Here is an 11,783-nt window from a genome sequence, read left to right on the forward strand (position 1 = left end):
CCACGGGCGAAGTCAGCGTTGCTACGGCGGTTCGGCGATTGGTATGGGTAGGGCGACGGCGAACGGTTGAAACGCGCTGGGCCACGGCTGGTTTCAGATAGATACTCGTCGATCTCACGTGGTCGTTGGCCAGGGAGAGGGCGAGGTGCGTCGACGGAGAAACCACGCAGTCCGAGTCTCTTGTATGGGCAGCGACGGTAAATGTGGTCGGCCTCTCCGCAGTGGTAGCACAGAGGACGGTTATCGGGAGTTCGCCATACGTCCGTCTTCCTCGGCGTCTGGTTTCGGGCTACCGGGGGTCGGGCGGGTGACAGTGGGCGGCGGTACGGCGGGGCCTCTTGACGGCGTGTTGGAGCAGGGCGGGGTCGACGAACAGCCGCGGAGTATGTCATAGCTTGTGGCTCTCGGGGTACCTCGGATGGCGTAGAAGTTCCCAACGCTTGTTGCACTTCTTCTCTAATCACGTCGGTGAGGGAAGCGACTTGGGGCTGCGGCGGCGTTGGGAGAAGTTTCCGCAGCTCCTCTCTCACAATTGCGCGGATAGTCTCGCGTAGGCTGTCGGCCGGGATCCGCGTGCTGCCAAAGTCGTTCTCATTGGCCGCGCCAACAAAGTTGCGGTCATACTGCTTAGCACGCATTTCGAGCGCTTTTTCAATGGTGCTGGCTTCGGTCACGAATTCGGCGACGGTTTTGGGCGGATTTCGGACAAGTCCAGCAAACAGTTCCTCCTTCACTCCGCGCATTAAGAAGCGCAACTTCTTTTCTTCCGTCATTTCGGGGTCCGCGCGGCGAAATAGCTGCTTCATCTCCTCAACGAAGATCACGACACCTTCGTTGGGGTGTTGCGTGCGTGTTTCCAACAAAAGGGCGGCTCTTTCTTTCCGCACGACGGTAGTGAAGGTCTTAGTGAACTCGCTTTTGAACTGAGCCCAGTTTGTCAAGGAGCTCTCGTGGTTCTCGAACCAAGTGCGAGCCGAATCTTCCAAGTAAAAGAAAACGTGCCGGAACGTTTCTGCGTCGTCCCACCTGTTGAATTTCCGGACGCGCTCCAGTTTCTCCAACCATTCTTCTGGGTCTTCTGCAGGGGCTCCTCGGAATGATGGCGGTTCCCGTGGCTGCTGCAGAACGACAGGAGGATTGGCTTGGTTGAGCATGGTGCTGGTTGCGACGTTTTTCTTCTTCGTCTTCTCCGGTAGTAGACCGAACTCGGGTGGTAAATCTTGCACGCGGAGGCTGGCTCTTGTCGGACTGGCTTGGCGGCTTCCAGAGGTTGTAGTGGGCATGAAGGGTGCGTACCCCGCACCTCCACCAGATGTCACGTAGCCAAGGACGAAGCAGTTGTTTGGAAAAGAAACAAGTTTATTGGAGCGAACTTGTGCTCCCCTAACAACTGAAAAGAATACAGAGGCGGCGAAGCAGTGGTCAACAAAGTGACGTACGAGCGTCGGCGAGCGTCGCAGAATCGAATGCCCCGGCGTCTGCTCTGCAGGCTTTTTATCTTTCGGCGCGCGTGGTTCTGGAACCGTCGATTCGCATCGAGAACATTGTAGATGCAAGAAGATTATTCCGGGATGTTCACGTTAGATCGGAATGCTCTCCCTATCGTAACAGATAACACATGCGGCACAGAAAGAAAGAAGGGAACACGCGCTTCCCTTGGCACGGAGATAACACAGACCGGCGCAGCCGGGCGGTAAAAGCAAAACACAAATAAACAAACCCAATGCATGGTTCGTGGCAATATGAAAGACGGAACCTCGCTGTTACGCGAGCTGCGCTGCTTTCAAAACATTGGCCAGCATTGCATCGTCGGGCATTCAGGGACTGCGCTTGTTGGTCCTCAGCACCCACTATGCATCTGGGTAGTTTTCCTAATCACCCAGCCATTAAGTGGCAGGGGCGGCAGCGCTTTTCCACGACATTTGTAGCGAAGTGAGCAGATACGCGGCCGATTTGTTTTCTCCGAGATGCTGCCCTTGTTTCTTTTCTTTGCGCCACTGAAGGCTCAAAGATTTGCCTGGCGTTATTTTTCGGTTTTCTGTACCTTTCTTCCCTCGGATTTTGCTGTTCCCTGTTGTGTTGCGGTGTACACAGAATACACACGCAATAAAATTGCAAATAACCCGCTTCCATCTTTTGATTCCTCCGCATTACAAAAAAACTTTTTTTTATGCAAGTGATCTCGTAGCACACTGCATCTCCTTTTGGCGCTTTCCAGTGCGTCATTTACCTAAATGGCCGGGGCTTCATATTGAGGACCGGTGGTTTGGCAGAGCTGTACCTGCCTTTTGAATGCACAGATATAGCCACCCAGTCGCAGCCCAGTTTAGGGGCGACAGTGCGTTGTGCAGTGTTTGAATGCGAAGCCCTCTGGTCGAGAAAGTTCTTTCCTCGCGGCAATTAGCCGCGCCATTCCCAGCCGCTCACGGAGCATCATCTTTCACTCGGGAAATAAATGGCCGCCTCGCGCACATTAAGCGGAGCGCGAGCTTGAAACGCGCGGCGCTGCAGTAGACCTGCAGACCTTTAGTCAGACCTTTTATCTGCAGACCTTTATTGGCTCAGGGTCGACGGCTGTATATAAAGCCGCCAATTTACGAATGCACTGCCCATCTTGCCCTCACTGTTTATTGGACGGCCGCCCTCCAGCGAAGGATCTTTGCTCCCCCTGGTGGCCAGGTTCTGGCGGGTGCGGCGACGTGCTTCTACGCCTTCATCGGCTTTGACATCATCGCCACGACGGGGGAGGAGGCGGAGAACCCCAAGCGGTCCATCCCGACGGCCATCATCCTCAGCCTGGCCATCGTGCTCACCGCCTACATCACCTCCAGCATGATGGTGCGTACTCATTTATGTGTGGTCACTTATTCCAACAGCTGGGAAACGCAATATGGGCCTTTACAGTGGGGGGATTGCGAAAACACAACACACGGGATGAAAACCTTTATGACAGAAAGACACGGAGTCCTTCAGCGAATTTAGATCGAAGAAATTACTGCGCACCCGAGCAAAACACGGCACTGAAAGGGAAAAAAGAAAAATAACCAGAAACCGAAAAATGAAATTGACTTCATTAATTTCAACATAAGTCAGGATGGACCATTTTCATATAAATGTTGCGGGGTGGAACCATATATCCAGGTACATTGTTCCATCCATGCGCGGTTTTTGGGAGTGAACAAGTTTTTATACGTTTATTTACGACGCGGACATTCGTGAACTTTAAGTGAGTGACCTACACGGGAAGATGCATAATTGGGATCTTTATTGTGCGTGTTCATGCTCAAACAGATAAAACAGTTTTAATCTTAAAAGCTTGCGCCTGCTGCACAGGAGCGGTCAACGCAAATGTTTGCAAATGTCCGAGTAGCGTTTAGTAACAGTATAGTCTAGCGGTACAAATCGCGCGGTGCGTTCTGAGCCCTTTCTAGCTCATTGACACGTGCCTGTCGGGACACACGGTTGGAATTGCGAGAAGAAGGAAAAAGTGGGTACGGCACAATTAATCGAACGCCGTTTCATCGAAGTGACGTTGCCCCTTTTATCGAATGCTGTTCGCAAGTTGCGGTCGCAATAAGTACTGCTGCTAGAAATGTTTTCTCGCCATAAAGAGATGCATGAAGGGCTGAGGGCATTACAGTTTAGGGTCGCGTAAGAAAACTGATCGTTTCTCAAGCACAAGTCTATGTCGCTGCACCTTCCCGTGCCGATTTTCGGCAACATGCAATGCGTTGAAGTCGCTCCGGGTGGTGCTGCCTTCTGTGTTGTGAGTACTACTGTGATACGCATTTGGCAGCAAAAGTGTTTGTCACCGCCACTTCCCGGGATGATTATCGATTTTCGCACCAATTGCCAGAAGACACAATTTTAGGGCGCACTAAACATCATGAATTGACCCGCAAAACAAAAGTTTATTTTGCAATGACGATATGAGCTGTATATGTAACTGCATTGTACCATATGTTATGCATTGTATCATAACATAAAAGTTTTCGAAAACGCAATCCCTGTTTCAATTGATCAGCAATCGCCCTCAAAAAGTCCTTCATAGGCATGTTTCTTCGGTTGGTCGAGATGCGCTCGAGGGCCGCTTCTTTGGCTAGCACAGCCTTCCTCTGCGGCTGCTGGCTACGCAGCAGTGCTTCCAGCCGGTCGACCGTAGCTTTTTGCTCCTGTTGTAGGCGGCTGATGAACCGCCAAACACCAGGATGCAAGACTCCCACAACTTTTGAGAACCTGCTGTCCCAGCTCTCTACAAAGTTATTTCCACGGGGCAATTCCTGTTCCGCTAAGGGCTGCACCGACCAGAAGACGGGGAGAAACCGGGGTGGCGGGCGGATCACCAGTCCACCGGGCAGCTGGCGTGGCTTTCCGACGACGTTATTCCTTTCGGACCAGTATACCATTTCATTTCATTTCATTTCATTTCATTTCATTTCATTTCATTTCAAGTCTGCATTTATTTCACGTTTTTGGGTGCACAAGGAGGCGGGAGAAAAAGCCACCCAACGGTAGCTTGACGAGGCCCCTGCCTCCTGTAACATGGACAACATTGAGCACAGTACATACAAGAGCATTTCGTTGTCAACCATAGACAAAAGAATATGTTGTCAATTTTTCAACATTGTATAAATACATAGTTACGCACAGATACATCAAATACATACATACGCAAAGGTAGAATCAACTTGGCATGCATGCATGTATCCCGATGAATACAAATCAGAGGTGTAACGAGTATATACACCTACATATAAATGCAAGACAGACCAATACAATTCTTCATACTTTTACATCAGCATCAATCTTCCAATAAACACAAAATTTATTTAATAAAATCAGGAGTATGACACAAGACAATATTATAAAGTTCAAAATACTTAACCATTAAGGAATAGCTAAAACGCGTGTTTAACTGATAAGGTATCTATATCCTTCCCCAGTCTGTGAAGGCTGTTTAGCAATACCGGTATTTTGCTTCGTAGCATATTGTCTCCGTAAATGGTTCTGTTAAAAGAGACCGACCAGTCTCGTAACACGTGCATGAACATTTTTAATTAATTTAGAGATAATAACCAGCCTATTCGTTCCTGTATTTCTTTCTGTAATTAGCTTCTTGCAGAGACGGTAACCATAGAAGTTTGGGATGCTAATCAGGTGAAGTTTTTCCATCAGAGGACGCACGGGCTGGTCAGAGCCGACGTTTGAGATATTTCTTATTATTCTATTCTGTAATCTAGTAAGTTTATGTATATTTGTAGAAGTAGTGGTACCCCATACAAGAAAACAGTATTCAATGTATGGTAAGAACAGTGATTTATATAGTAAGAGTGTTGTTTTCATTGGAAGCAAGTCTCGGTGACGGTAAAGTGCACCTGTGACACGTGATAGTTTAGTAACTACTTGATCTGTATGCAAGTCCCAAACTATATTTTCAGAAAATGTTACTCCTAGCGTCTTAAAACTACTTACTGTTTGAATGGGAGGGCCGTTTAGGAAAATGGCTTGATTTTAGTGCAGCTGTTTGTTTTTTTCTCAAAATACAACAGCTTTGGTCTTGTCAGTGTTTATAGCTAGTCCATTACACGATGCCCATTCACCAAGTTTAAACAAAATTTCATTTCCTCATTTAAACAAAACTTCACAGTTAGTATCCGAAATGAATAGACTTGTATCATCTGCGTAAATTACAAATTTAATTGAAGGATCGATTTGAACAATATCATTGATATAGATGTTGAATAGGTAAGGTCCTAATATACTCCCCTGGGGGACTCCGAACATAGTCTCTTTTTTTGAGGATTGGTGATTATTTAATGAAACATATTCGGTACGATTACTTAGATATGACTCGATGATATTGTGCGGTATGCCACGTATACCGTAGGATTCCAATTTTCGCAACAATACTTTCCTATTAAGAGATCAAATGCCTTAGAGAAGCCTACAAAAATTCCAAGAACTAATTTTTTGTCTTCAATAGCTTCAAGAATGAATTCTTTTTGGTCCAGAAGTGCAAGTTCGGTAGAACAGTTTTTTCGAAATCCATACTGGGAATTTGTTAGTGACTGCTGTCTATCTGTAAAAGAGGTAAGTCTAGAATGCAGAAGTTTTTCTAATAACTTAGAAAAGATGGGAAAAATAGAAATAGGTCTGTAATTGCCAAGATTGTTCTTGTCACCTTTTTTATAAATAACGACAACCTTCGCTATCTGCAGAGAAGAGGGGAAAGTTCCGCTAGAAAAACAAATATTAAATATATGCATTAATGGAGCAGTAATCATGTCCGCAGCAAGTTTTATGTGATGTGTTTGCATATTAAATGGATCCGAAGAATTACTATTATTGAGTTCCATAATTGCTGAGAAAACTTCTTGCTCGGTTACAGGAGTAATATACATTGTATCAGGCATGGAGGATTCATGTACTTGAAATAATTGTTGCAAAAGTCATATTCACAAGATGGTCATTGAAAGCATTCGCAAGAGCGCTTCCTTTAACCTGCTTGCCATCCACAGTAACTTCGGTTACTACTGTGGGTGATTTAGGAACGTTGAAGATTGAATTGAGGTTCCTCCAAGTAGCAGCACAATCACCGCTGCATTTCTCAAAAAGGTTATTGTAGTAATTATTCCTAGCCTTCGCTATTTCTTTGTTAAGTTTGTTGCGATATTTTTTAAACTTCTTTAGTAGATCAGTGTCACGATCAATGAGAAATTCATTATACATGTAGCATTTTACTTTAATTTTACCTAAGAGATCAGGCGTCATCCAAGGTTTGCGAATTTTTCGAGGCGTCTTTAACCGCTTATATGGGAAGTTTTCGTCATAAGGTGATTTGAATTTTCCTAGGAAGTATTCAAACGCTAACGACGCATCTTCTTTTGAAAGAACGTCAGTCCAGTCGGTTGTGGCCAATTGCTCTCGAAATCTATTCAAATTTGTAGAAGAAATGTTTCTTACGAAAGACGCCGACATGAAACTTTTTAGATCGTTTCGATTGTTTTAGACCAGCTTCCTTGCGACTGGCGAGAATTCCTCCTTTCGCTCGTTGAACCTCTGCGAGACAGCATGTTTTTAGCAAAGCATGAAGTAACTCGAGCCAGTTGTCATACCCATGGAATTGGCACACCTGTGGAGCTGACATACCCGTGGAGTTGACATACCCATGGAAGGCCATAAAAAGGCGATAAAACGATATCGATGAAGGAAGGCGGTATTTTATTATTTATTTCTATCTATGCGCCCTGAAAGCCCCGCTCCATTGCGCACAACTCCTCGCACAATGTCCTCGTTGAAACGTCCTTATACCAAACGGCGTTCGATGAAGCGGTGTTCGATGAAACGGCTTCTATGAGGTGGCGTTCGATGTAACGGCGTTCGATGACCTATCTGCAACCCGGAAAAAGTGGCGAAGGGAAGAAAAGGAACTTTGGGGGAAGACGAAGAAGTGAAACAGAGGAAGCAGTTGTGAGGAGGACGATGTGACGCCCCCCTAGTCACGATACCCACTAAGGAGTCCACGCGAGTCGACCACCTTTCACAGATGGGCCCTGCGAGTCGACCGCGAGTGACCCTGGCCAACCGACAGCCGCGACGATCCGGTGGTATCACAGCAAGACTCAGATTTCTGTAGGACAGGGGTATCTATACGTACGCATGCCGACAGAGCACTATATACAGGGTGATCAAAATTAAGGCAACAGGTCCTTTTTCTAAATTAGGCCCGTTGATATGCATAAAAACTGCCTCTACAGTGAAGTTATGCGCCCAGGGGGACACAGAAGTAGGTGGTAAATATTTGTGTCACTGGCTTAATTAACTAAAATTGAACAATTATCTTTTTAGTGGCTGCAGTAAGCAGGCCTTTTTGTATTAAAAAGTTAGGCGCAATGGTGTTTCTGTGCAGTTTCATTTGGCAGAATTCTTTTAGCGCATCCGTACTCCGAGATATCGATCTGCGAAGTTTAATTGCGGTTGGGGTTATTACGCCTGCAAGACAGTGAGGACCGGCGCAAAACTCCTCCCTTTTGTTCTGTGTTTCGATAGGGGTTCCGAGTACTGCAGATTGCGATAACGTCAGCCAAGACTGAAAGGGGGCTAGTTGTCACTTTTGCCAACGCATCCACCCCGTTGTCAGCCGCTCTTCCACCGGGTTCAGATCGGGAAGATGCGCCGGCCGAGGAGGATAACGGTGGCCAAAACGCACGCAGCCCTCCTCTTCGCAGCTTTGTCTTCTTCTCCTTCTTCTTCTTCAGCGGTTCCCCTACAAGAAGATGACGACGGTGGTTGAACGCGAAGCTATCTCGTGATGGATTGTGTGGTTGGCCAATCCCTAGGGGCATCATGCCACAATCACCATCAGACGCGCTGCGCACGCCGGCCAAGGGACGCACGACAACCCCCGACTATAATGCATTTCTGCATAAAACACTACCGTTGCGTGTAGATTCGCTGCCCTGAAGTCTTACGCATTAGTGTGAGCTTCCTTTTTGTTTAGTTATTCTCGTAATTGCGGCTGTCGAGCGCTTTCATCGGTGCATCTGAAAGGAAGCCGGTCAGCGCCATCGCTCGAATGACGCCATTCGAGCGCGCAATAATGCCCAGAACAACGAGAGGAAAATCAGGAGCCCCTGTATAGAGGTGAAACTTAATTTAGGTATACAAGTTTGCCGTGCTTGAACGCAGTTAAACCAAGTTTGCCAAGCGATCCATAGGTTTTTGCGCCGAGAACGCGCAGTGAATTCGGCGCACACAATTGCAGCGCAAGACGAAACACTGCACACGTTGCGCGGAACAGTGGGCATCGCAGGCGCGAACGCGTAGTGAATGTGGATGCCGCCAGCGCCTCGACTTACCCTCTTCTGATATCCCCCTTCACCCCTACCCTTGAAACGAACGAGCGACGACACGCTTTCACTGCGCAACCGCGCGCAGCGCTGTGCTCCTGCTGGGGCCTCTTTGTGATGTTACGCCCCGATACCCTCGCCCTCGGTCCTCTCCGCCGTTGGGACGAACCTGCCAGTACTGCGCAACTGCAGGAGGCGCTGGCTAATTCATCTTGGCTGAGCTTGAAGGTCGGGTTGACGCTACGTTATCTGCTGTTTTCTGTGTCGGACCTGGGGTAATAAGCCTATAGTTTCTTGAACGCTGTCTGATGGGCGCGCAGCAGTAACGTTCGGCTGAGATATGTATTACTTCGATGTTCCCCACTCCATAGGTTCTGGGTGTGCTTGTTGGCTGCGTTCTGAACGCATTTCAGATTTGGAAACACGTTGGAGATATTTTCGCGTGGTCCCTCGCACTTCGGCCTCGTTGGAAGTGCAGATAAAACGGAACCAGGCCAGGTCAAGCGTCGATCCCCTCTTTCCGGTCCCATCACCCTGGAGCGCGTCGCAGTCTCCTTTCTAATGCTGCCATATTCGCGCGTATAACGCGTGAACGATGCAACACGAATCTTTCGGCCCTGCTCCGATCGGGAAACGAGTGCGTCCCGGCTATTCAACGTTTACGGCCAACTGCAGGGTCAGGGGCAGACACCATTGTGGCTGGCCATGACGCTCGTATACCTAAAAGCGTGAAGCTGGACATCACCTCGCACCGGGGCCTTCCGGGCTGCTGTTTCGGAAGGCGGGCCGTTCTCACCGAGCCCTGCAAAGCATTGGGTGGTGCCGCGCACACACGCAGGTGACCCTGATCGTGCCCTACAGCGAGATCAACGCGGGCGCGGGCCTGGTGGAGATGTTCGCCCAGCGGGGCGCTCGCTCGTGCCACTACATCGTGGCGCTCGGAGCCCTGGCGGGCCTGGTGGTCTCCATGCTGGGATCCATGTTCCCCATGCCGAGGGTCGTCTATGCCATGGCCAAGGACGGCCTCATATTCAGGTACCACCTCCGGAGCGGCACTCGCTTCGGCTGCTCTGAACCTGCTTTCCCTGTGCACATGGGTCGACCCATCACCGACGCTTACCCCACCACGCTGCTTGGCGTTGAAGCAGGATCAAATGAAATGACCTTACACTTAAACCTGGACGTAACGAACCTCTACGCAAAGAAATTCCTGGATTTAACAGATTTCTTTTTAACTCCCCATTGAAGCCCATGTGTTCGCGACCTCTATGTGACGAAGTCTGCAAGCTGATCAGTCATTGTTTTTTGCACTTTTACTCAAAAATAGGCCAGAGAAGTGAACTAAATTAGCGAATACTAGCAGTACTGTAAGGAGCCAGTAGCAACGAAAAGGACTAATCTCATAAAAACGAAATTCGCCTTGATGATTATGATGATGAGCACAGCGGCTAGTGCCATCGCGTGGCTTACGTAGCATCCACACCTGGTTTTTCTTGTGTAGCGTGACACCAGTGCGCGCAGCAAGAGTAACTAAGCTTCACGTTTTAAAGGAGCACTGACACGAAAATTGTATGTTACACTTTTATTGCTTTTATCGATGCTTAATGGTCTGGCCAACCTGAAACAGCACTTCAAATACTTCAGCGCGCGATAGTTAATTACATTGAACGGCCTGAAAATCGTTTGTTTCAAATTCCCGCGCTTTCATCCCGAACGGCGCATATGACAGACTCCCTGCCTGACCTCACCGCTTTGTGCGGACGTCACCGGCGCCCGCTTGAGAGGGTGTTGCGCCCGCTCGCCACTCGTGGGGCCACGCGCGTGAAATGACGTCACGAGTTTTTGACGAGTGCTGTAGCGTCACTTCTTTTTCCTCTCCTGGAGTGATGTCACGCTGATGTCCATTTGCTGAGTGCCGCTCCGCGCGCTGCTCCGTCGGCCCGATAAATGAGATCCAATTGAACTATGTTCTTCGCGTCGCAGGCCGCTCATATTTCAGCCAGGGTATTCTGTTGAGTGAAGGAAGAGAACTGTGCAAGTATATTAGCGCCGAAAATTGGTGTCAGTGCTCCTTTAAAGCAGACCTTTCTACCTCTACCAGCCAACGGTTCTTTCGTGGCGTAAGGTCAAAATTAATCCGGAGCCCTCCACTACGGCGCGCCTCATCGCCTGCGTTGCGTCGGCGCGTTAAACCCTACAACCAGAATCGAACAAGGAATCGTAGCTTGTGCGCCGCACGGACGCGGGAATGCATGCATGGCCCGCCTCACTTCACGCTCCTCTACAGCGAGTTTCGCGTTTCTTGGCATGTTGTCGGACTCAACGTCGAGGTACCCGATGTTCCTCCGCTTCTTCCCTTCTGCGACATGCGCGCTGAAAGACACCTCCCGTCCGTAGCCCTGTGTTCTGGTGGAGGAGGACCCGATTAGCTACCCGACATCACGAGGGGACGACGTGCCGCACGGGGTCGTTTCGCCGAAGCCGCTCAGCCCGGCCCGTCTTTGGATCATGCACTCCCGTCCGTATACATCCAACTGCTGACGATCGCGCACTCCCAGCTGGCGGTCGTTGCAATTTGGGGCCTTGTCGCCGTATCGCGTCTTGCCCCTTCTTGGGATGCTATGATATGGCTCTCGTTTATCCCATTCTCCCAGTCTGAAAGGCAATCTACGCGCGGTCTTTGTGAAAGCATTGTAGCCGAAGCGAGCATCCCAAGCTGCGGACCATTAACGCTGTGCGCGTGTTCCCTCAGGGCGCTTGCCAAGGTGTGGCCGGTGACAGAGACTCCGGCCTTCGCCACGCTCCTGCTTGGCGGAGCCACCGCCGTGGTTTCCATCGTCATGAGCCTGGACGTGCTGGTCGAAATGATGTCCATAGGTGAGTGACTTACGCTAAGAATGATGGGAAAAAGAGATGGTATTCCACGTGCCTTTC

The 11,783-nt window shown here is 49.1% G+C and overlaps 1 protein-coding gene across 3 annotated transcripts in view; it reads left to right on the top strand.

Annotated features, from left to right (window-relative positions):
- The window catches only part of LOC144144303 (putative cationic amino acid transporter), a 234,690-nt gene that overhangs the window by 204,541 nt on the left and 18,366 nt on the right, over positions 1–11,783 (top strand). For all 3 annotated transcript variants that reach the window (XM_077675685.1, XM_077675683.1, XM_077675684.1), the window contains 3 exons: positions 2,680–2,838; positions 9,688–9,884; positions 11,602–11,726. In XM_077675685.1, the coding sequence (XP_077531811.1) occupies positions 2,680–2,838; positions 9,688–9,884; positions 11,602–11,726 (481 nt within the window). The remainder of the gene's footprint in view (positions 1–2,679; positions 2,839–9,687; positions 9,885–11,601; positions 11,727–11,783) is intronic.

The sequence above is a fragment of the Haemaphysalis longicornis genome, unplaced genomic scaffold (genome assembly GCF_048455015.1).
Source record: "Haemaphysalis longicornis isolate Haplotype H1 unplaced genomic scaffold, Haemaphysalis longicornis Haplotype H1 scaffold_7, whole genome shotgun sequence".
NCBI lineage: Eukaryota > Metazoa > Arthropoda > Arachnida > Ixodida > Ixodidae > Haemaphysalis > Haemaphysalis longicornis.